We start from the raw sequence: 23564 nt of genomic DNA, 5'->3' as shown, positions 1-23564 counted from the left end.
TCTGTAGCCAGGTTTTAAATCGAAAACTCGTAAGCGAAGGCTGTAGCATTTGGAGGCGGGCTGACAGAAATTATCAGCTGTGGTTCAAAATTAGCTCGACCACTAAACTAGAAAGAAGGGCACGCAGATAAGGCGGCGCTTAACAAGAGGGGCTACTCACCGTATTGGACGAATAAGTATACTTCTGCTCCCCCAGATCAAGAGGACCATCAGCCTTTCCATTCGGCCCGGCCCAGTCGAATCGATAAGTTCGGACCTTTGCCGTGCCCTTCTTGGGGAGTCCTACTGCTTCCAGGCCGCTGACTTTGATGCTATACTTTGCTTGAACGGTTCTGGTGCCGGCTAGAATCTTGATTTTATGACCTTCCTTGGTGGCAAAGACATCAAACTTCAAATCCGGCGAAGCTTTCGTCAAGAGTCTCTTTCCTACCATGGCAGCATAGTACTTGTATACCTGCCACTCGCCATTGGGATAGTAGGTGCCCTCTGACGTCCCGGTCGTGCTGTAGACCAAATTGCCCATCCAGTTGTGCAGATTGGATCCACTACCCCAGTTCGCGCGCAGACCTCGGATGTCGTGGCGCTCTAGTTGAGAAAGGTAGTAGACTGAGTTGCCTGGATTTTGCTCGTCGACTGCTGCATACTCATTGACATCAATTGGCTTTTCAGGAACACCGTATTGCGCCCGCAAGGTAGTAAAGTCGGGGATTGTGGTATCGGGCTCACGTTCCCAAGCACCAATCTGATGCCAAGAGAAATGATCAGGGACTGTCTTGTTGCCCGCTACTGACTGTAACCAGGTATGCCATTTATCATCGGACAGAATGGGAGAATGTGCCATGGCTGGGCCGCTGAGAAGGGTTCCTGGAAGTGCTTTTCTAATTTTGACCCAGTCAGCTCTCTGAAGAGCCATATGCATTAGTGTTTATGACTTACCGAAGTAGCTCTGTCGCCCGATTGTAATACTCCAGAAACTGAGGCCACGAGCGATCCCAGAAGATATCAATATCCGGCTCGTTCCAAACGTCTATCACAAGACCTTCCAACATGTTATGAGACTTCAAGTCGGATACGAGCTGATTCCAGAATAGCTCCATCTCTGTCCAATTACCATTATCACCAGGAAACGGAGAGCTTGAGCCCTGTCCGCCATCTGCACCCCAAAGGTCGTGAGGCAACAAGATAAACTCGGCGTTGTAATTGCGCGTGGTGCGGTAGTTGGATAAAGTTGAGTTGAAGCGGCCGAGGTACCCTTCATAGCCTCCTCGAGCCCAACCTAACGATGGGATCTGAGCACCGCCGCCGCGATTTGCGTTGAACTTGATGCCAGTCACCAAGTAATCTGGGATCGAGGTGTCGACGCTTGTTCCGTTATCAGGCCAGCCGTAGATGAAACCTGATCCGAGAGCCTGTGCTGGTCCATGGTTCTTGGCGAGGTCGACAATTGCTGTGCCTTGTGCCTGTGCAGCGACGTTGGTGACTAGAGCCAGCACCACAGTGGTGACAGTGGCGGGCTGCATCTTGGAAAAGATCATTTCCCAGAGTGATATTCTCAGTCGGAACAAATCAGCTCTAATCTATTGTCCATCTCACTTGGTGCCATCTAGGGCAGGCTACGGGGTACTTATCAGTTTTCTAGTCTTGGCTGTATGTTCTTACAAGATGGCACGATTTCCCCACCGCGATGTAGATCCCCCGCAGGAGTTCCTAAACAGGTAATCTCATGATTGGGAGCAGTAGAATAAACTACCCCGAGAGTTTGCCCCGGTGGGACAGGCTAAACGCATCATGTAAGTTTGAAAGTATGCTTAAGTCTAAGATGTGATGTCTTGGCCAACCGCGGAAGCCTTCAACTAGGGATACTACGTCTATTCAAGCCTGATTGGATCAGACTATTTATGTCGATTTGGTTAGTGTACGCCAACTTTCTGCTCTGAATCGGACTTCCTATGTAAAGCCGTTATGATCTGGATATCAGTGAATGTCAATATGCTGCAACTATTTTGACTGCCGTTTTCCTGCTTGTTAAAGTGAAAACAGTATCACGCCACTGGCGATTATAAAGGTCTGCCAAAATTCATCCGGCTAAAGAGCAAGGTAATTTTCAACAGAAATCAGATTGCTTAGGAAAATGGCCTTGCTCTTCAGAAATGTCGCGTCAGATGCTTATGTATCGACTGGGATTCCCCGCATGATCTACTGTATGCCATGCATGCGCACCTATTGTAAACCCTGCTCTAGAGACGCGGGATGAGCATTGAACCGGAACAATTAATAGGGTTCAAGATTGAACTCAAATACCGATTTGCTATTGGCAAAATATAGTCAAGGCTTCTTACTTGCTCATTGGAATTAAATATATTCCATTACTTAAATTTTATTTTAGCAATTCCTTTAACTCAATAATGAATTATCTAAGTTTAATTTTGTGCATGATGGAGATCCTGCAGGGTAGCAGGTAGGGATACAAAGAAGTCAACCTATAGAAGGCTACTTATCTCTCTAAATCAAGTAGGCCGTTTCATCCGCCTCACTTAACAATCTCGCTTAGTATTCTAAATTTCACTCTATTAATAAACATCAACTCTCTATTGGCCTCTTAGATAGGTTTATTGTCCTCTTTGCAAGAAGTAGGCCTACACAGTATTGGCTGTATGGCAGAACAACAGAATGAAGCGGCATTATGCTCTGCTCGCTTGCGCAATTGCAAACAAATAGATAAAATATTTATACATGTAAAAGTAATTTTTGCACTTATTTGAAAGCTATTCTAAACTCTATGTTTGCTCGGTTGTCATTACAACCCGCGTCTGCTTCAAGATGTACTTCTGACTATCCCCATCATCGATACTCTGCCTAACCTTATCATCATTGCCAAAACCCACTCGTGTTGTCATTCCCGATCGAAAGTCATTCAACTCTAAGCTTGACTTTTGGTTCTCAGAAACAATCCGGGTATGCTTGTTTCCCGAGATATGAGGTGGGTTCATTCGACTCGAGATTCCGTTCGAGCCAGTGTTGCTGGCGTAGGTGCTGCGGAACACGGGGAGGTTGAGAAGTGGACGAAGGGCAGGCATCGAGCCGGCGATGATTCCGATGCCCTCTTCCACAATAGACCATAGGCCGATTGCGCCGGTGCTGTACATGAATTCTTCGGGGTTGTTGTAGAGTGTGAGATAGCCGAGTCGGACAACGGTTGCGCAACTGGCACTGCAAGATGTTAGCGTTGCCACCAAAATCACATGTCTGACTTACAAAGCACCAAGTCCAAGCATAACAATGACCGGAAGCTTCACCCTATTCTTCATCTGGATATTCCACAGCAAAAGGCCAGGAAGGATAGCCAGCGTCCAATCTACGATGATCGAAACAGCAGAAAAGAAGAACCCAACGCTGCTGTTAAGCTTCGTATTGCAGTAGCCGTGTGTCGTTTCTCCCCAAAGTGTTGTGATCGGATGGCAAACGTTCGCTGTAGCAAGGATAAAGATGATCGCGGTAATAACAGTCATGGCGATGAGACCCCAGAGGGTCCAGACGAAACGACGGCGCGCATCACAGATTCGCAGCATGGTGACGCAAATGCTGGCTTTGATCGGGACGGAACAGGCGGAGTAGAAAAATTGGGCGATGAAGAAGAGCTGCGACGTGATACATTAGCGATTGCACCATGACTGCTGGAAAGGCATGTACCTTTGTTCCCATCATAACATCCTTTGCTTCAATAGCATCTCTATGCTGACCTGCTCCGTGGAAACAGCACGTAATAACCAGCGCTGCCGTGACCGTATACAGCATCTGTCTCTCGTCAGCCAGAGTCTCCCCAAACCAGCCAAAATGCATACCAAACCCGCAAACATCAGCCAGTCATCCAAGCCAAGATTGTTTTTCCATTTTCGAACTCCAAGGCGCGCGCTGAGAAAGATCCACGATAGCGTGAGCATCACAATAGTGATCCATAGAAGGGGTACGCCCTCACCGGCTACTCGAGCCATGTTGGTGATTCAAGGCGAACGATAAAAAAGACAATAAACAAAGGAACAAACAACAAGGCCAGGGACGATTTCAAGATCTGTATCTGCCAGATTTAATATCAAACGGCATAACCAACGTCCTGGAAATTTTGGGCCGGTACCCATGCTACTAGCCCCGCTGGGTACCGGGAAGACCGGCATACGCTGCATGCAACTCTGGCATGACATAAACAGTCCGACAAGGCCCACTAGAATATTCGTTGTACCTGTTCAGTTATTTCTCGCGTTGCTTTCCGAGGCTCGTTCATTTTCGTATACCCCAGCTAGCGTACCGGTTCAAACATAGGGGCCTATTAGCAAACGGGTCCCAACAGTAAACTAAGTGATGACGAACTCGAATCAACGGCTGTCTCAAAAGTTTTAGTTCAATAATTGCGGAGCATTTTGGCCGTGAATGACTCCGAGACTATAATATTGGCTGCTTTTCTTGGAACGTCCACTTTATCCCCAGGCGGCCCGAGGGTTCTAGTGCCCTTCGTCAGCCTCATATTAGATTGTGTTTTGGTCTGGCGGATGATCTACTGGTGTCCGAAGCCAAGATATAGTCGTGTTCAAAGCGTAAATACGGAAGAACAGAAAAATATAGGCACGTGAAGACATCTCTTGTTCTGGATGTCTCGCTCGTATTGGTTTGTTACATCAGTGCCGATCAGATCCTTCTGCAGAGATCCATTTCCGACAGAAACAACACCCCGGGCGACTTTCTCCGGTTATTTCACTAGAAGAACCAGTGGCAAATGAGCGTTACAAAACACGTGATCGCTTACATGCCCAGCAAATATGGATCCCAGCATGGATGTAAGATCTAGTCCTCGACTAGACTCGGGACTACAGAACAGAAACAATAGTTTACCCACCAACAGTTAATGCAAGATGAGAACTCGTACGACATGCGGGAGTTGCTGTGGATTCCCCGGTTCCACCAAGGACCCTGAATCGGTGTGGACGAATGCCAATGTAACTTTTCGTATTTTAGTCAGGGCCACTGCTGCTACCATCGAGTTTCTTCTCACCGCGTCTTTCTGCTTCTTCACGTTTCAAGAGAAAAAAACATGGCTGAATTTATCATCGACGATCAGAAGCTGGAGGCCCTCAAGGGCAAGGTTGTCATCGTAACAGGTATGCAACCCCCTACGGACCAGCGGAATAGGAGCTAATGAATCCTTGATAGGAGGATCTTCCGGTATTGGTTTATCCACTGTTGACTTGCTTTTGTCGCTTGGCGCCTCGGTAGTCAGTGGCGATGTGCAGCCTCCCCCGGAGGAGCACAAGGGATCATTCACCTTTGTCAAGACCGATGTTTCAGTCTGGGGTGATTTGATTGCTCTTTTCAAGAAGGCTAAGGAGGTTTATGGTCGTATTGACCATGTTTTCGCGAATGCTGGTATTGGACCGAGAACGGATTACTTGGCCACTGAGGTCGATGAGAATGGTGACTTGAAGGAGCCTTCACACCAACTCCTTGACATTAGCTTGAAGGGAGTCATCAACACTTCGACACTAGCTATCAACTATCTGAGACAACAACCTGAGGGAGGTAGCATTCTCATCAGTGGCTCGACAACTGGTCTGCAACGTGTCAGAGCTGTGGATTACGGTAAGTTACCAAATCGCTACGTCATTGTGTTTTACTAACATCCCTAGCCACCGCAAAACATGGTGTCCTCGGTTGGGGACGCGGTCTCGTCCCCCTGCTCGCCGCTGCTCAACTTCCTATCCGCGTTAATACACTAGCACCTAGCTGGACAGACAGCAGTGTCTTGCCATCGCTGAAGGCTCTTCTTGACGCCATCAACGTTGAGCTTCAGCCCGCTTCTGTTGTCGCTCGTTGCGCCGCTTTCCTTATGGCTGATTCTTCAAAGAATGGACAGCTTGTGCATATTGAGCGTGGCAAATACGCTGAGATTGATGAGGCTGTTTTGTTGCCGACTTTTGGAAAGATTAAGAGCGATGATTATCCGTGGGAGGACGATGTTTTGGACCGTCTCTCAAAGCTTGGTTAGGGTATGTCGTGGTTGCTTTGGTTATTGTAAAGCATGCTGAATCAATTTATTACACCGAAAGCGGCCACAGTTGCCAACTATGAAAAGTGAATTAAGCTCAAGAATCCTCAGATCTTGCCTTGTTTCCGGTATTCATCCACCCGATTCAAGATTTCTTGGCAATCGCCCCAGATTCTGCGCCGATTCTGTAGTCCAAGCAATGTTTTCCAGTTCTTCGACACCTCCACTTGGACACGTAGCCAGTCTGTTTCACCTTTGCTGAGTAGCTTGACTGGATGAGGAGTTGTCCTAATGCTACCTCCGCGTTCGATCTCTTGCTCGATTTCTGCCTGAGTTGTTGTTGCCCAGAAAGAGATAAGCAGTGACGACCATGCCTCGTATAACCAAGGAGTGTCTCGAACTGTTAACTCGTACAATACAGGGTTCGGCAGATGCAGAAATATGCGAGACGTGAGTCGGAGGTTGGCAAGGTCTTTGAAACTGAGATGAATGAGAATCTCACGGATCATTTCGCTAGGGAGCTTTGAGAATGGGTCGGAAGGGGCTGGCTTCGTTGATATCGTAGTTCCAGAAAGGCTAGACTCATTCCCAAGGGTATGTTCCACGTTCTGTGTCGACTGCAGGAGATCGTCCAATCCAGGAACAAAGCAAGGGTTGGCCACTAGGAATTCCCCTCCACGTTCATGACTCCACCACTGTTGCTCAGCTTCTTTAACAGCAGGATGACGAGGAAAATGTTCGAAATCTTCGTACTTCGGTTCAAGACGCCACCATTGCATCAAACACTCAACATCCACAGTTCCATACCGATATAAAGAGGCTCTCTTGAATATCTCAAAGCAGGTCGGATGAAAGGGCATACAGTACTCGTCCGCTTCTTGAGCATCCCAAATAATATTCTCAGCTCTGACATCGCTCGTGCCATGACGCGGGGGAGAAACAGACGGCCAACCCATATCTCTACTGGGCATGTCGTCAGACAAACCGCTGAGGAATAAGTTGCCCGAAGTTTCAAAGTCTTGGTCGTTTGCCTCGGGCTGCCAATTGTCGCCTTTTGGTACAAGGCACTGAGATGTTTGACAGTGGTTCATAGCCTCTGCAGGGATGTGGTTTCCGTTATAGGCTCCGTTGTACTCGCATTCTAGTCCAGCGATGTGTTCCCATTCATCATCCGGAGTGTCTGACGTCCATCCGTCATCGGATGAATCTTCTAGATCGATTTTGGGTGGGATATATTTAACTGGTTCAGAGGACGCAGTTCCGGGTTCTTGACCCCCATCTCTCTTCACGTAGTAGCATCCCCACTGGCCGTGACTGTTGTCGGGGTTGATCGCAAGGATTTGACCCCAGGCTGCGCTTCGAGGTTCTTTGTCTGTTCGAGAGCGGCTGATGTTGAAACTGACGCCACAAATATGGCAGAGAACTTCAGAGTAGCCCATAATGCCTTAACGCTATAGATTCAATAACTTCAAGATGCTGTGAGCTGACAGATTACGACACAACGATGAATGGCGTTTTAAAGACCGCTAGTGCTGATTCTAGGCAGCAAGCCCCATCTTTCGCTCGGCAGCCTTAGCGCATTATTAGTGGATAGCGTCGTGAAATGATAAAGAGACATTGCCAATAAACTGTATTATTTTTAGGGCTATTTATTTCTACAAATAGCTGCAGCCTCTTTCGCAGCCTTGAGCTCCTCAAGAATACCACCATAGGTCCAATTTATCTTCTCAAACATATACACCTCTTCGGCAGTCCTCTTGTTCTTGGCCTTTCTAGTATTATTCTGGATCTGGCTTGCGCGCGGCCGGCGGACAGAATCAAAGTCTTGAAGCAGCTCAGGAACATGCTCGCTGGCAATGCCTCGTTGGAGGAACAGCCGAAACCCCTCTGCGTCTTCCACGGCCTGTGTTCCGCCCTGTCCTTGGTGAGGCGTCATAGCATGGGCCGCATCGCCAATCAAAACTGTTCGACCACGAATGTAGGTCGGTAAAGGGTCCTGGTCTCGAAGCTGCCAGAGTTTAATGTTCTTTGCGATCCTGTAATTCAAGTCAATCAACGCCTCTACAGCATGAGATGGAATGTCAAAGAGTAGATCCTACCGAAAATAATCGTGCACCCAAGAGGGGAAGTCTGAAAATAGCGACATAAGTTCCTTCTTATCCCCGGAAGCCGTCCAAGACTCTGTTGTTTTCTCCTTCAGGCTACTATCTGGAACGATGCATACAAAGTTAAGAAGTTCAAAGTTCCTGCAGGGATACATAACAACAGATCGCATGGTGTTGTCGAAAGAGTACACCATGGACAAGCATGTAGGCTTATCACGTTGCAAAATTTCTGGTAGTTGCTCGAGAGCTGCTTTAATGTCGTGAAGCTCCAAAGTGAAACGAAAGGCTGATAGACCAGATGGCCTAGCTGTCTGGAACACAGCATCGCCGATTACGTATGGCCTCACCATAGACTTAATGCCATCCGCAGCTGTTGCGCGTCATCGGTTAACCGGTCGATTAGGCCATGCTTGAACAACTTACCAATCACAAGATCTGCTTTGACTTGTTCACCCGATGCCAGTGTGATTTGACCCTCTTCTGGATCGATGTCGATAACCTTCTGATCCCAAAGCACCTCAGCCGGTCTCCCTGCTATACCCGAAACGCCAGTATCCTCAGTCGCCAACCGAAGAAACTCCCCTCTCAAGTCTGCTCGATGTTGAAAGAGCCAGTCAGCGCCATATTTATCCACATAGTTGTTATTCTCATTCAACTGGAGATGGCCCTCCTTTGTAAAGACCTTGGTAGCCGCAACAGGAAGTGATCCAGCCCTGGAACGGTCGAAACCAAGGGTGTCGAGGATCCGAACACCGTTTGGCCCAACGTTGATAGCGGCACCAACCTCGATTGGCGAAGATGACCGCTCGTATACTTTGACGTTGTGCTTTTCGCGTAGTACTCGGGCGGCTAACAACCCGGCGAGCCCGGCGCCAATGATAACCACGTCAAGGGGACTGTCCTGCTTAGCCATGATCAAGATTTGTTTTAACTTGAGGGGAGTTGAATTGATTTGACTTGTTACTTTTGTTTAACATTTTAAAATGCTACTATGCTCCTATAATATGCCCGTTTTCGAATTGTGGCTCTCCACGCTTCGTCTTCTTTGAGCCCGCATTCCTCCTCCACATGCCGACGCCGAGGCTGCCGTCCCGTACTCTCCACATCCCTACACCTCATGGCGTTCTTTTTCTCTCTGAATTACTAGATTAGCAACCCGAAAGTCTATTTTTATTGGTAGTATGAACCCGAAATACATACGAGATGCCCGTCTCGATATATCGCATCACCCCCAGTCTTGATAGTCAAAGTGATTCCTCCAACTCTATTTGGACCAAAGATTTATTTTTCATCCCCACACTATCCGTCATGGCAAAGCGGTTTGTTCTCCCGGCTCCCTTTGGACGCCTGCAGCTAGAGAAGTATGATCCCCCTGGTCCTGGCCCTTCTCAAATCCAACTCAAAATATTAGCAACGTCGCTTAACCACTTAGACTAAAAGAAGATCAAAGAGAATTTATTTATTCCTTATTTCTCCCATGGCATACGTAGCCTCAACTGTGCTTTCTACAAATGCCTTTTCGATGAGTCTCTCTAACTTTATCTAGTCATCGGCATGGATATAGTTGGGCATGTTATTGACCCTGGAGAGTCCGAACGGTTCCAAAAGGGTGACCTCATTATGAGCACTGGAACGGTTGGTTACAGCGACGGATGTTCCTACCAGAGTCATGCATTGGTACAGGTGGTAAATTGCTGTAAGTTCAGTACAAACCACAGCTTATTTCGCAAACCATATGTGAACGAGAGGTTCATAGAGCGCTGAAGACAACAAGGCTAACCATGCATCTAGATCGAATCTGAGATACCGGTGCTTGGATTATCTACCCTTCCATTCAGTCTCTGTACGGCTGCTTGTACCTTGATTTGGGTTTAGCGAAAGTCGCCGACAGAAATGACGTTGCTGCTACCCACGTGCATATCTGGGTAAGTATCTGTAGTTTTCTGCCTCTGGCTGCAAAGACTAACTATTCAATAGGGTGCCAATGGAGGGGTAGGCAAGCTTGCTAAAATCTCTGGCTACAGTGTAGCTGCAGTTACATCAAGTAATGAAACTACAGCTCAGGCGCAAACCAGAGGTGCCGACTATGTCTTTTCTAGGTCAGATCCAGACCTAATCGCTAAGATAAAGTCTGTTGCGCCTGATCAGCGTCTCGCGTTTCATACGGTTGTTACTGAGGAAACCATCTCAAAGATTGTGGACTGTTGTAAGAAGCCGATAACAGTGGCTACTGCTATCAAGTACACGGGAGCGCCTATTGATGGCGTATAACTCAAGCCAGTGAACAGTGGTGAGATAATGGGAAAGAAAATCACGGGCCAGCCCTCTGTGGCCGGTGTTGAGCTTCGTTGTTTTGAGGGGGGGGGGGGGGGGGCCTCGATAACTGGTTGGGTAATGGCCAGATCAAACCTTTAGAGTATGAAGCTCTCAATGGACTCCAAGAAGTTCAAGAAGGGCTGGATAGATTAGAAAGTGGAAGTGTACATAAGAAGTTGGTGACCTATGTCACCTAACTCTTATCTTGGATTTACAGGTTCTTAAATTACGCTATTCTTCTCATATCCTGTACAGTTAAACCTTCTGTCCCAATGCTCAACTTCGGTACAATCTTTTAGCTCTATTCAATTCATCAGATGTGCTGTAGCTATTCACCTAGCCTGGACTTTTTGCTACCCTCTAATGTAGGGCCCGTGATGCCATCAGCTCGTTGGCCAACAATTATCGGCTCCACGTTGTTATTTATGCACCTAAATGAGATTATTGCTTCATGGTTGCCCGACCCCTCTTTCACCGCTCTTATAATTCGTTTGTCGGCTCCACATTGTAGATCTTGTGTCAGTATCCATATACATCCGCCTCAGCCGAAGCCAGCTGAAGCCTTGGCTGTGAGTAATTACATAAAACTAGCTCGTAAAAGCTCCTCTTCAACCTCTTCCTGTAACTGAGCTACATTGATTGCACTTATATAATAGCTTGGCAATCACCCACCATCATACCGAATCATCAATCTCGCCTGATTTACAACCTAAAGACCGGTGCTCACACCATGATGCCCCATATCAAACAAATTGCTACTGGCAGGCGTAAGCCTAATATGACACGTAAAGAGTTCTTTGATCATCGATTCCGTATCCACGGAAGTATCTCTGATGCTATAGAGGATAAGAACCAGAAACCTTAGTATGTCGACTCCCCACTGACCCACATGGCAATTCCTGGAGTTGGATGATATTGCTAAGCTCATACGTAGTAAGTACATCCAGACCCAGGTCTTTGACTCGGCCTTTGGGTCGCGTCCTGGTGGTCCCTTGAACGCCAATCACAACTGGGTTGGAAGAGACGATACCACAGAACTCTTCTTTCGAGATTGGGACCATGTCCATAAATGCTTTTCTAGCGACTATGTGAAAACAACTATCGCATCAGATGGACCTTTCTTTGCAGATTTCGAAACAAGTGTTGTTCTCATGGCATATGAGAAGACAATTCCACTGCAAACCGCGGCTGCTAGAAAGCGAGCTGAGGCTGTAACGGGCGCTATGGATGCCGGCGACTCTACTGTTGCCATGTATTTCATATCTGCTCCAGATGGCAAGAAGGACGGAGAGAGCCTGGAGCACACGATAACCCCTCGTCTAGTTGACGCAATCACCGCTTGCTGCCAGAACCAAGCTTGCGGACTGATCTGCAACGTCGGTGCTGTTTCTGATCAGTTCGACTTGAACTCTTATTTTGGCGGCGCAAACATGCCGCAATACGCACTCGTTTACAAAATATTTCTTACTGGCCCTGAGTCTGTTCCGCTGGTAAGGAAGGCGCAGGCACAGTTTGAGAAGGATGCTCAGTCCATTATCGATTTACACAAATCTTTCATCTTGTTTTCACAAGAGGCCCTTGTTATGGATGTCAAAAAGGGCGTAAGGGTAAGTTGTGTCGAATGTGGCTAGGGAACTTTACTAACAATTGCTCGTAGTTCAGCCGCAATCGTCAGCCAGTCTTTAAAGACTTGCCTGGCTCATCTCATCTTGATTAAGCAGAACATAGTTTTCAAATAGAATCATTTCTGAGTCCTCCATCATTCACATGATATTATCACTTGACCTTATGCCTAGCTGCAAAACCATCAATGCCAGCTCGCAGCCCTAGCATAGAGAGGTTGTCAATGGCGCGTGATGATTGGTCCAATCGACAGACCTTTCAACACTGCATAACCTCCGACGTCTCATTGGAGGGTTCTTGGTGGCTTGCGGCTGAAGATTGAAAGGCCAATTCATTTTCAATCCTCGTTACGCGGGGTTCGTTCTCGCGACCTGCTTAGATAATTATTGAAGTCAAGCAAAACATCCATAGTTACTCGACTGTCGCAATTAAACATGGCGCTACCTGTTGACGATACCGCTGATACGCCTGTGTCCCTGTCACAGCCAGCACCTGCCGGCCCCATCCCTACTACAGCCTGGCATGCATACTTCTCATACGGCATAGGACATCTAGACTACAGTGGCCTTCTAGAGCAGCGAAATCCGTGCATCAGATCACTTCGACATCAGCGGACTGTTAAGAACAAGTTCTTCTTACAGGCTCCTGCAGCCGGGGGAATGCCGCAATTGAGCTCCAACTATGAGATCACAGAAAGCGCAACATTTCCGTATCCAAAGGCTTATCAAGAAGTGATGTTTCCACTGAACCCGATCCCGCGACGTGATGAGGAGCATGGAGCTGCAGATGGTGAAACCTCACCTACGCAGCATGATCCAAGACAGGCGCAGGCGGAAAGGATCGAGTGGAAGACGAGCATTTCAACGCCTGTTTTCGGTGTCACACGCACCTCAGCTATTGAGTTTGAGTCACGGATCCAACCAACATACATCGTGTTAGGTTTCTTCCTCCGCGGCTATCCTAATCCGAAAGAAAGAGTTGTCTTCGTCGATAAGCCTGACCAACTTTTCTCCAAGCTTCGCTGGGCGACATTCCGACTACGTGGAATGAGAGGGACTCTTCTCTCACTAAAACATCTAAAAGGTTTCAGACTTTACAAGGTTTGTCCTCATTGTTTGCAAGCTTCCAGCTCATGCTGATGAATCAGTGCGATGCAGACACTGGAACACATAAACGCATCAACCTAGATGATAACGGTGTTGGCGACTTGCAGCTATTAATGACTACCTACAGAAAATGGCATGTTCCTCGACATATCTCCTTAGCTTGGTCAGACTGGATCCATTGCACCCTCAATAACAAGAGACTTGATGTACTCGAAGGCGAATATGGTCTTGAGCTGGTTCTAGACTGGTCAGTTACACGCATCTCGATCGTAGTACTCGTTCCAGTCTTGCTAAGCTTGGCCATTGGTATTTGGCTCAACTCAAAGGCGTGGACAGACTTGGCTACCATACAGACTGCGTGGGGAACAGCTTCGTATATCGTCACTGCTGGCGCTTGTAAGTCTTGAATGATAGGAATGATTTAATGTGGAATCAGAGAGCTAACATTCAGCAGTGCTTGCAGCAATGTTGGGCTTTTTAGACATTGCGGATAAATAGCCGAGAACCTGGTTTGTTTTTATCACATGTCGCGAACAAGACAGCCACTATGTTTTCAGCTCATGCAGCCATTTTCACAACGGCAGATTAAGAATCAGGCTCCAGACTTTCGACATGTCTGGTGAATTGTGCGATGACGGAGGTGAAAGGCTGCGGTTTCAGCTGAGGAAAGCAAGGAACTCGATGCATCAAGATCGAAAGAAGCTGAGATATGGGGTCAGGTATCACTGATTAAACGGGAAAGATTTACGTCAGGATTCCAGAAACAGATTGTCTTGCGAGGAGTCGTGCTTTTGTATGGGACTTTCCTTGGTTTCTCTCTCAATTGATAAGGATACCCAAGCGATAGGTACGGTGCCTATTGAATCATCATGATAGTTGATGTCATTATCTGGTTTAGGAGGCTTAATCCGCCTTATAAGTCAAGCCACCTATATAATCTGATCGGATATAAGTTTCGGATATCTGATGTTAATCAAGTTTATGCTCATTTACCAGGGTCGGAACCCGGATCAAGTCCTCGGCGTGTAGGTCCACTTTCTGCAGGAACAGTATGAGAAACAATCTGCACATTCATGATTTGCCACGTCGTTATGTCAGCCCCAACAAACTCCAAGCTGAAGAAGCTGATAGGAAGACCAAAACGACGATCAATAACGGTCTTGGAACTTTGCCGTACACCAATGAGGCCTCACAGGAACCAACCCGACCAATTACTTTCTTCTAACAGGTCATGACATCGGCCCAGCAACCAACTTGTTTCCAAATTCGCCTCAAATTAGCCTTCTAAAATTAACGGTTAATGGTTGGTGTGATCGTTTCGGCAGTCGGCTATTCCTTTGAGTGTTTCCTCCGACGGTCCAGCGAATCAGCATGGCCAATTGATCAAGCGATCGTCGCGACACGTTTATGCGTTAGATCCCTGCAGAGCTGTAAACCACCTGGCCGTTGTAACGCTACAACAGGTTTCAAGTCAATATATAGATGATATAGGCCAGGGATATCGCCATCGGAAACGTCAACGGCTTTAAACGTGGTATTCATTGGAGATTTGTTGTAAGATAATGACGTTGAGGCTATTTAGTTTACTGACGATGATCTTAATGACTTATGGGATCAATATTTTGGATTTTGTATAAATATGGGGATTGTTGGAGAATCAGTTTGAAATCTGCATCCACATTCCCAAGCTTCATATCATTCTATCATCTACTCATTCACTCAATTCATCATGCAGTTCTCACTCGCTATCGTTACCCTCCTGGCTACTGCCGTCTCTGCTCTCCCCACTGAGGAGAAGCGCCAGGCTTATATCCCTTGCTCTGGTCTCTACGGCACTTCTCAATGCTGTGCTACTGATGTTCTTGGAGTTGCCGACCTCGACTGCGGAAACCGTAAGTTCAAGAATGTCCTCAGCAAGGCTCAGTCTAACATAGATAGCTCCCTCCACCCCTGCCAACGCCACTGACTTCAGTGCTGTTTGCTCCGCCATTGGCCAGCGAGCTCGATGCTGTGTCCTGCCTATTGTAAGCCTGACCTATCGACTTACTTGACTCACTACTTACCATTGCAGCTTGACCAAGGCATCCTCTGCAACACTCCTACTGGTGTTCAGGACTAAGGGATGATGGCTTCTCCCTTTCTAATTCTAATATGCGAATACGAGATAGATGGATTATGATATGACTAGTGTCGGGAGTGACTGGATCGTTTCCTTTTCTATTATGTTCATACATACTTAGTGAATCAACTTTAGCTCAAACTGTCCGCCTTTTCCTGCCTGGTGACGTCCCTGACCTATGAGCATGGAGACTCTAATGCTACGAGGGTGGTGTTTTGTAACTAATCCCGTGCCACCATTGGACGAGCCGATGAGTTACATCTTTGACTTGTACTCTCTGTTCTCCACTTGAACAATTTCCAAATCAACCTTGGTATCCCCTCCTGGCCAAGTCTTAACAAGTCCCTCGTCTGCCTCTCCAAACACAGGATCCATCTTCGGCTTAGGAACCCTCCATGACTTGCCATAGTCTCCTCCACTCTTCACGAAATCCCATTCTCCGCCGTTATACGCCCCCATCATAGTATATCCATCCAGCTTAATCTCGGACAACGCTTTCTTCGGGTCATCGGCCTCAATGCCATGTCCAACGCCTGGCGACAGTAGCTTGAACTCGGCTGCCGGCTTGGTGTTGTGTGTCTTGTGCGCTACGCCAGCTGGAATGACAAAGACGTCTCCTGCCTCGGCCTCCAACACAATCCCGCCTTTTTCCCAAGCTGATCCGTATGTATTTTCTTGGAGATCCTCGGACGTATCACCGACTCCAAAGCGGATTGTTGCAGTACCCGAGAGAACAGCCATGCATTCGTGAGCCTCAGAGTGAAAATGTGACAATTGCGTGTTTGGGTATCGAAATATCCACTGGACGTCCCATCCGTTCTTGGTAAACATGTTCCAGACCTCAGCGGGGTCGCACTTGGAGCTATTAGGGCGCTTGGCTAAGACATTCTTGTAGTGCAGAAGCGGTCTTGGTGAGTTCGGAATAAGATCCGTTGGCAGGAGATGGTATTGCTTGACTTCGACCATGATGATTGAGGAGATTGAGTTTATCATGAACAGGGCTACCCCGCGATCCCATCCTTATTATAGCATGTCATAAGGTTTGGTCGGTAGTCTATCCGAGTCGGAAGTGGATGCCGACCGAGATATCTCCGGACGGGATTTCCGGGACGAATCCGTAACTAGACACAATGCACTCTGAGATAAGGTATAGTAGTCAAGGCGTGGACCAATGGGCTTTAAGTATCAGAAGCAATCTATTACAGAGATAATCTATATGAAACCTTCAAATCCACATCAATGAAATATACTCAAATCTGCCACCCAAATAATAGTAGTACACTAGTCAAAGTGAATTCTCCACAGCTCACGATCAATCCCCGCGGTGAAATCACTCCTGGTATGCATCATCAAGATGTTATCGCTGACCAGAATATCGCCCTTATCCCAAGCATAGTACAACGCAACCCGACGATCATAAAGAACCGAGTCGATAGTTTCGCATATAGCAGCACTCTCAGTAACCTCAAGTCCGTCAATCGTAATATCCGAAGCATCAAATCGTGTCTTGGACTGAGGCCAAGGCTCGTGGTATCGAAGACATGGCTTGCCGGTCGTAGGATGGTCGATAGCTAGAGGCAGGCCTCTCAGGACGGTGTTGTCGAATGCTGATGTAGACACACTCCAGGTGAGGTTGGAGATGTCCTGCTTCAACCATGATGGGAGGTACTTGAAGAATAGAGTTGATGAAGAGAAAAGGGTGAAACCGGTATCTCTAGGTGAGGATGTAGCGCCCTGGAAGAGCTGGAATCTAATCATACGGTCAGTTGTTGGATCTTATTCTTCAAAATCGCACTTACTGAGGTGGAGTCGAGACTGTCTTTTCATTTCCATTCTCATCTGTCTGCTTGACGACCTTGAACAGACCATCGTAGTGGAATGGCATAGGCTCTGCAGATAGAACGTTGTTCAGGCCTCGAGTATCTTGCCCTCGGTCCTTGACTTCAAGCAACAGGCCGAACTTCCAAGGTAAGGGTGTTCCGAAACGGTGGCTGAAGTCAATGAAGCGGTCGCGATTAGGCTTCTTGACAAATCCCTTGAGAACAACGGGCGAGTTGATTTCTGACAAGGCGCGAACTTTCTTCGTGTCGATGTCGTCAAGTGTAAGGGAGCCAGCTCCATTTGCAGGACGAATTATCAGACCAGCGGGGTACATCGGGTCGACGGCAATGCCGCCCTTGTCTTCTGCCCACGATAGCAGAGGCGACTTCTCGCGATAATGCGAAGGTCTTCCGTTGTCGTAGACCAGTTCGAGACTCTCATCGTTGTCAAACTCAGATCGCATCCCTGTTCTGATGGTACCGTCTAGTCTGTAAGCCACGCTGCAATGCCAGGGCGTGGTGTAGAGTTGCTCGGTAGGCAAAAGGCTGATGGAAAGCTTGACAGCCCCAGTTGAGGGATGGATTGACAGGCGAACATGGTCAGGATACTTTTGTCGAACAGCATTGGCAAAGGCCTGCAAAGTCAGTACACGACTTGCTCTGAATCAGTAGAGTTTGCCACTTACATCACCACGAGCCATCATTTGCTTCGCAATGTACTCAATTCCTCTCTTATACTTTGACTTGCTGCGGTTCTCATCAACCGGATACACTGTTTCGAGATCTGTTTGAAGAAACTTGATGTATCCGCGGTAAGTCATGCACTGGTCATCTAATTGGCGGACTTCGTCCCAACTCCATCCGGGCTTGCTGAAGGTGTTGAGAAGTGCACGTCGAAAGTTTGATGCGTTGGCAACATAGGTCATCTCCTCGAGGTCTTTTGGTAGATCGATCTCAACAAGATCACGAAGTCGTGCGAAGGAGATGTTGTGAAATTCCTTCTCAGCTGCCATCGAGCGAAGAGTCTCGCCGTATGCCCAGACATCTCTATCTGGGACACCAAGCAGGTCTGCCTTCGTTAGCTAGGTTCTTTAAAAGTTTTATCATGTGAACCTACCATTATATACTAAGCCATCGGAAATGATGGTAAGTTTAGCACCTGGCGCATATACATCACCAATAGCGCTGCAAAGTCCGTTCAGGTGAGCAAGAGCAATCTCTTCACCCTTATCAGGGAGCTTTCCTAAAGTCTTTGATGTCGAGTTTGGTGACTTGAAAGGGAAAGCTGGTAGGCACATAGGGACTGGCTTGCCAGCCTTGACGTGCGTGTAGATGAGAGCGATGAATTTGAGAGTTGACTCGTCGGAATGTGAGTAGAGGTTGTCGTCTTGTTTCATGCGATATCTTCCGATGATATCAAGGATTTTGCTTGATGTCTCAAGAGCCGCCCTATCGACAGCGGTGGTCAATGGTTCAGCAGAGACTTTGTTAACGGCAGTCCCAAAAGGGAAGGGAATCACGGGACGAAGACTGGATACAGCCATGGTAAAATGAAAGATTATGATCGCTTGATGAGTGTTCGTTGGTATGTAAATGAAGTTGAATGTTAAAGTTGACCAGATGAAGGATATAGTCAGGGAGATAAGAGGATATAAATCTCGCAGTCTACTATCTGCTATCAACATGTGAGCTACAAGTTACATACTCCCAACTCATCCATCCCTCCATAGTCCCATTTTCGTTTTACTAAGACAATTTGCGAAAAACACCGAGTCGTCTCAGCAGTGGGCCATCGTACAACCACCCAATTGCGTGGCAAAACAATTACCCTCGTCACACATCGCCTAATCCGAAGAAAAGGCATGACACAAAATCGCTTCATCAGGAAGCTCATAAAATTGTCCAAACCCCCCTGTCAACTTGCACGGATGTGAAATCCTAGAGTAGAAGGTATCAATATGGAAGCCAAGCCACACTTTTCGTCATTGTATTTCCGTATTGATGAAATGCTAGTCGGGTTGGGGCTAAAAACTTGGATTTTCGCAAGGGGATGGTCGGTGGAGATGATCAGCATCCCGCGCGGCTATCCCGTTCGGTTGTTATCCCACCCGGCCAAGTTCAAAGTTCCCCGGCGTTGAATGATTCTCGGGCCATTGTGATGGTGTAACAAGCTAGGATATGGTTATTCAGATGAGACATTTCAAAAATTTATCCTTGACTTGCTGAGGTGGTTTGATCAAGCCGAGTTAGGTAGGTCGATGGAGAGCTCGTGTAAGATAGGACTTTGGTGATTTATCTGGGCCTTTCCCGCCAATTACATAGAACTGTAATATCAAGAACTCCAAAACTTAAACTTTGAAATCGAAGTTATTCGCAGACATTCAAAATCATGGAGCAAGTTGATGTTACTATCGTTGGTGGCGGTCCTGCTGGACTCTTTGTTGCCCTTCTCCTTCAACCATTGGGTATCTCAGTCCGAGTCCTGGGTAAGTTGCACTAGACTCTGAGTTGATTGAGAAGCGAGTCTAACAGATTTACAGATGAAAAGCCTTGCAGTCTAGAGCTTGGTCGTGCTGATGCACTCAACGCTCGAACTCAGCAGTACTTCGAGGTTGCTGGCATCCTCGATGAGCTTTTGCCTGATGGCCTCAAATGCGACAGTAAGCAGACCTAGAAACTCCAAAGACATAGTCTAACAACAACAGCGAGCTCTACTTTCAAAGCGGGCGATTTCAAGTCTCGCCAGAATGCTTGGTGGGTTGGTATCGAGCATGCCTTTCACAAGAACTTCCTTATGATCGGACAGCCTGTCGTTGAACAGGTGATGCGCAACCGTCTCGGCGATGCAGTAAGCTACAACGAGCACGTTATCAGCATTGCTGAGGAAGACGATTCTGTCACCGTCATGACAAGCTCAGGTCGAAAGGTCCGCAGCAAATATGCTGTTGGGGCTGATGGTGCCCGATCATTTGTCAGAAACACGCTAGGTATCAGTTTCACTGGTACCAAGCCGGAGATGACTTGGGCAGTTCTTGATACCTTCTTGGACACTGATTTCCCTGTCTGTCCTGAGATCATCACGTTCGAGCTTGATGGAGAGTCTCGAGTTGCGTGGATCCCAAGAGAACGAGGAATGTCTCGGTTCTATGTTCTTCTTAAGGGTGAGATCACGCAGCAGCTGGCTGAGCAGTCTATCAGAGAACATCTAGCACCATATCGAGTGGAATTTACGAAAACGGAATGGTTCAGCACATTTCATGGTATTTCTCCCGAAAGTGTTATTTCTCGCATACTAATCTGGTCTCAGTCAAGGAACGGCTTGCTGGTACCTTTATCTCCAAGGAAGGTCATGGAAGAATCATCTTGGCCGGAGATGCTGCCCACGTTCATTCCGTCAACGGCGGCCAAGGCTTAAACACAGGTGTCTCCGATGCTTTCGCTTTGGCCTGGCGTCTCTCAGCACTCGCACGCCCATCCAACCTTACTCCCGAAGCAAGAGACGATATTCTTCGCAGCTACGATATCGAGCGGAGATCCACCGCCGCTCAAGTCATCGGAGTGGCTGCAGCACTAGTCAGGGACACCATACACACAGCCAAGAAATATGTCTCCACAATCGAACGAAATGCCGGCTTTATCACAGGTGTGTTCACCATCAGAGTTACATATCACCAACTAACGTAGCAAGGCATGGGTGTCAACTACAGCGAGTTTGCCACTCCACTGATCCAAGGTACGGAACTTGGCATCTGGAAACCTGGATATCGCTGTCCCGATGTGGTAATAACTGGATCTTCCGGTAAAGCGTCGCGACTCTATGAAAACGTCTCTTATGGAGATTTCATCGTCCTGGCTATCGGAAGACGACTTCCGGCGATCTCCGTCTCGGCTCCCGTTTACACTATTCTACCCAATGGGTCGACTAATGGCCATATGGGATGTCACCAAAACAGGGATGGAGACAAGAACTTCACTGCTGATTGGGTCAAGAACGAGGACTCGGCTATTGTGATTGTTCGGCCGGATATGTATATCGGATATGTTGGCACTTTCGAGGACGAGGCCTGGAAAGGATACTTGGATTCCTACTTTGTAAAGTCTCGATAAGGTTTTAGGGTAGATATCGGTTGTAAATTATTTGTTTTTACTGTTCAATATACTAGACTTTGCACTGCATCACGCTCAATTCTATTTACAGCTCGTGGCATTTGATGAAATTTTCCCCTTCATTAACTCTCTTCTCGATGTACTCCAATTTTGACTTAAACAGCATTTCGAACTTCGGACCCTATTTTCTATCTCAATCTAGTCCGTGATCTGATGTGATCAATTTTTCAGCCCCCAATGTACCTTTGTTAAAGCCCCCAAGATCCTCATCACCGAAATCACTATCTCCGTCAAAGATCTACAGTGATATTCTGTCTGCAAAGTCCTATCGTAAGGAATTACCATTCTTGGCAGTGCCTGCATCATGCCATGCCGGCACTAATCCCACATGAACTCAATCTTGCCTGCTTCGCCGCATCACCGCCTTAGTCGCGGTATCCCCCGGGTTGCTTAATTGAGAGCAGGAAAAATTATTTACCACCTTCCTAGCTAGGTAGCCCTCGGATGTTTCACCAAGTTGGAAGAATGACATGCAAAAATTATGCAAAGGTTCCAGAGTCCAGGTTGTTGGCCAAGGAATTCGTGGTCAAAACGCGATTTTGATAAGTGGGATAAATATTCTTTCTTCATGTGATTATTACAAATACTCGGACTGACTAGATAGTACCCGTTCAGGAGTGGCACAGACATGGCGCCTTGATCTGCTGATGTTGAGTTTTATCTTTTTCATCGAGATCCACTGTGGGGAGAAGTGCCGAGGTCTATCACCAAAATAGGAAAGCGGGAAAAGTCCTGGAATGGGTTATCCTAGCAAAAGTATTGTCAGAGAAATAGAGATTGATAAGCATGGCGGTTGTATTTCGGTCTATCTTCCCTTCAATTAGGTATGCTGTTCAGCTTGTAAGTCAAGGACTTTCATCAATGCTTTCGACCAGCAATGGACACTACGAAAGACAGAACCGATGATAACCCTCTGGTCGAGAGCAGTTTCTCGGTTGATGATACATCGCCAAAGCCAATCCCAAATGGCGGTTTACTCGCGTGGCTGCAAGTTGCAGGCTCGTTTTGCCTCTACTTTTGCACCTGGGGTAAGTAATATCACCAAAAAGCATCGGAGAAGAACTAACAAAGAATGGTGCAGGCCTCATAGCAAGCTTTGGAAGCTTCCAAACCATCTATGAGCGAGATCAGCTGTCAACTCACACGCCATTTCAGATCTCAGTTATTGGTTCTCTCCAGACGTTTCTGATGGTATTCTCAGGCTTCATAGTTGGTCCAATTTATGACTCTGGTTACTTTCGACACCTTCTGGCAGTTGGGTCTACCTTCATTGTCACCGGCACTGTACTTCAAAGCCTGAGTCAAAAGTATTGGCAGTATCTTCTCACTCAAGGCCTTATGATTGGCATTGGCGCCGGTTGTCTATCGATCTTGAGTGTTGCCATCACTTCACTATGGTTCACTACAAAATTGCCCTTGGTCAACGGACTTGCAGCTTGCGGTAGTGGACTCGGAGGGTAAGTCAAGAGCATTCATCCCTATTGGTCTCTCTCTGACGCAATTCGCAGTGTTCTTCTCCCCATCATGATTCGGGAGCTCAACGCACAGACAAGCTTGCCATGGGCAACAAGGGCTATGGCTTTGTTACTGTTGGTCCTACTCCTGTTTTCAAACCTTGTGCTTCGACCGGGGCTAAATCCCAACGGACCATCCCAACGAAGGCAACTTCTTGACAAGACAGCTTTCACTGACTGGCCTTACGTTCTTTTCGTGGCTGGGTGTTTTTCTGTCTTCTTGGGAATGTACACACCATTCGTCTACGTACAAAGCTACGCCCTAGACAACAACATTGCGTCTGATCTCTCTGGGAATATGCTTGCTATTCTAAACAGCAGCTCAATCTTTGGCCGTATCCTCCCTGCTTTTCTCGCTCAGAGCCTTGGACCCATGAACACTATTATTAGTGCAGCAGTCTTGCTTGCCACGACAAGCTTGTGTCTCATCTCAGCAACTACAACTCCACGATTGCTTGTTACCGTCATCAGCCAGGGATTCTTCACAGGGTCCTTCTTCGCGCTTCAGCCGACCGTCTTTGTCAGACTAACTAGTGATCCTCGAAGAATTGGGACAAGATTTGGTATGGCCTTCTCGGTCATGTCTGTCGCGCTGTTATTCGGTCCGCCTGTTGGAGGGGCATTGCGAAGGAGTATGGGGTATACGGCTGCTTGGGTCTGGGCTGGGCTGACTATTTTCATCGGAGGCATTTTGATCCTCTGCAGTAGATTGCTGAAGGATAAGAAGTCTTTGATAGTCTGATCTCTAGACTGAGAACCT

The 23564-nt window shown here is 47.3% G+C and overlaps 12 protein-coding genes across 12 annotated transcripts; 6 read left to right on the top strand and 6 right to left on the bottom strand.

Annotated features, from left to right (window-relative positions):
- Positions 1–14: 14 nt before the first annotated feature.
- On the bottom strand, positions 15–1520 carry FOBCDRAFT_268547 (glycoside hydrolase superfamily; the record flags this gene model as incomplete). The annotated part of the gene is made up of 3 exons (XM_031172455.2): positions 15–77; positions 161–878; positions 937–1520. The coding sequence occupies 3 exons, from the start codon at positions 1518–1520 to the stop codon at positions 15–17; spliced, it is 1365 nt and encodes a 454-aa protein (XP_031049240.2).
- A 1216-nt stretch (positions 1521–2736) lies between these two features.
- FOBCDRAFT_247578 (uncharacterized protein) lies at positions 2737–4062 on the bottom strand. Its single transcript, XM_031172454.3, has 4 exons — positions 3843–4062; positions 3691–3795; positions 3256–3638; positions 2737–3210 (listed from the first exon to the last, which is right to left on the bottom strand). Exons 1-4 carry the CDS (start codon positions 3990–3992, stop codon positions 2778–2780), a joined length of 1071 nt encoding a protein of 356 aa, XP_031049239.2. The 5' UTR covers positions 3993–4062; the 3' UTR covers positions 2737–2777.
- Positions 4063–4961: 899 nt separating this feature from the next.
- Positions 4962–6082, top strand: FOBCDRAFT_247577 (uncharacterized protein). The gene is made up of 3 exons (XM_031172453.3): positions 4962–5150; positions 5203–5628; positions 5676–6082. Exons 1-3 carry the CDS (start codon positions 5084–5086, stop codon positions 6032–6034), a joined length of 852 nt encoding a protein of 283 aa, XP_031049238.2. The 5' UTR covers positions 4962–5083; the 3' UTR covers positions 6035–6082.
- Positions 6083–6141: 59 nt separating this feature from the next.
- Positions 6142–7241, bottom strand: FOBCDRAFT_175571 (uncharacterized protein; the record flags this gene model as incomplete). The annotated part of the gene is made up of 1 exon (XM_059608510.1): positions 6142–7241. The coding sequence occupies exon 1, from the start codon at positions 7123–7125 to the stop codon at positions 6142–6144; it is 984 nt and encodes a 327-aa protein (XP_059466692.1). The 5' UTR covers positions 7126–7241.
- Positions 7242–7679: 438 nt separating this feature from the next.
- FOBCDRAFT_196208 (uncharacterized protein) lies at positions 7680–9052 on the bottom strand (the record flags this gene model as incomplete). Its single annotated transcript, XM_031172451.3, has 3 exons — positions 7680–8070; positions 8134–8509; positions 8563–9052. 3 exons carry the CDS (start codon positions 9050–9052, stop codon positions 7680–7682), a joined length of 1257 nt encoding a protein of 418 aa, XP_031049236.3.
- A 204-nt stretch (positions 9053–9256) lies between these two features.
- On the top strand, positions 9257–10410 carry FOBCDRAFT_236358 (uncharacterized protein; the record flags this gene model as incomplete). Its single annotated transcript, XM_059610080.1, has 7 exons — positions 9257–9261; positions 9390–9514; positions 9590–9619; positions 9686–9825; positions 9931–9982; positions 10015–10064; positions 10117–10410. 7 exons carry the CDS (start codon positions 9257–9259, stop codon positions 10408–10410), a joined length of 696 nt encoding a protein of 231 aa, XP_059464043.1.
- Positions 10411–11185: 775 nt separating this feature from the next.
- FOBCDRAFT_268541 (uncharacterized protein) lies at positions 11186–12172 on the top strand (the record flags this gene model as incomplete). The annotated part of the gene is made up of 3 exons (XM_059611417.1): positions 11186–11319; positions 11390–12062; positions 12113–12172. 3 exons carry the CDS (start codon positions 11186–11188, stop codon positions 12170–12172), a joined length of 867 nt encoding a protein of 288 aa, XP_059466691.1.
- A 340-nt stretch (positions 12173–12512) lies between these two features.
- On the top strand, positions 12513–13682 carry FOBCDRAFT_268540 (uncharacterized protein; the record flags this gene model as incomplete). The annotated part of the gene is made up of 3 exons (XM_031172448.3): positions 12513–13178; positions 13226–13580; positions 13639–13682. 3 exons carry the CDS (start codon positions 12513–12515, stop codon positions 13680–13682), a joined length of 1065 nt encoding a protein of 354 aa, XP_031049233.3.
- A 1012-nt stretch (positions 13683–14694) lies between these two features.
- FOBCDRAFT_315044 (Cerato-ulmin hydrophobin family) lies at positions 14695–15448 on the top strand. The gene is made up of 3 exons (XM_031172447.3): positions 14695–15076; positions 15123–15208; positions 15256–15448. The coding sequence occupies exons 1-3, from the start codon at positions 14914–14916 to the stop codon at positions 15301–15303; spliced, it is 297 nt and encodes a 98-aa protein (XP_031049232.1). The 5' UTR covers positions 14695–14913; the 3' UTR covers positions 15304–15448.
- FOBCDRAFT_213856 (uncharacterized protein) lies at positions 15449–16280 on the bottom strand. Its single transcript, XM_059609367.1, has one exon. It carries the CDS (start codon positions 16267–16269, stop codon positions 15559–15561), a length of 711 nt encoding a protein of 236 aa, XP_059466690.1. The 5' UTR covers positions 16270–16280; the 3' UTR covers positions 15449–15558.
- Positions 16281–16480: 200 nt separating this feature from the next.
- On the bottom strand, positions 16481–18705 carry FOBCDRAFT_153920 (Pyoverdine/dityrosine biosynthesis protein-domain-containing protein). Its single transcript, XM_059608365.1, has 4 exons — positions 18296–18705; positions 17810–18205; positions 17103–17758; positions 16481–17053 (listed from the first exon to the last, which is right to left on the bottom strand). Exons 1-4 carry the CDS (start codon positions 18665–18667, stop codon positions 16585–16587), a joined length of 1893 nt encoding a protein of 630 aa, XP_059466689.1. The 5' UTR covers positions 18668–18705; the 3' UTR covers positions 16481–16584.
- An 807-nt stretch (positions 18706–19512) lies between these two features.
- FOBCDRAFT_247572 (FAD binding domain-containing protein) lies at positions 19513–23546 on the top strand (the record flags this gene model as incomplete). The annotated part of the gene is made up of 9 exons (XM_031172444.3): positions 19513–19609; positions 19664–19783; positions 19829–20383; positions 20431–20766; positions 20812–21151; positions 21895–21989; positions 22184–22318; positions 22372–22747; positions 22799–23546. 9 exons carry the CDS (start codon positions 19513–19515, stop codon positions 23544–23546), a joined length of 2802 nt encoding a protein of 933 aa, XP_031049229.3.
- Positions 23547–23564: the final 18 nt, after the last annotated feature.

The sequence above is a fragment of the Fusarium oxysporum genome, chromosome II, assembly GCF_013085055.1.
Source record: "Fusarium oxysporum Fo47 chromosome II, complete sequence".
In the NCBI taxonomy this organism is placed as follows: Eukaryota; Fungi; Ascomycota; class Sordariomycetes; order Hypocreales; family Nectriaceae; genus Fusarium; species Fusarium oxysporum.
This window is presented reverse-complemented; position numbering and strand designations above follow the sequence as displayed.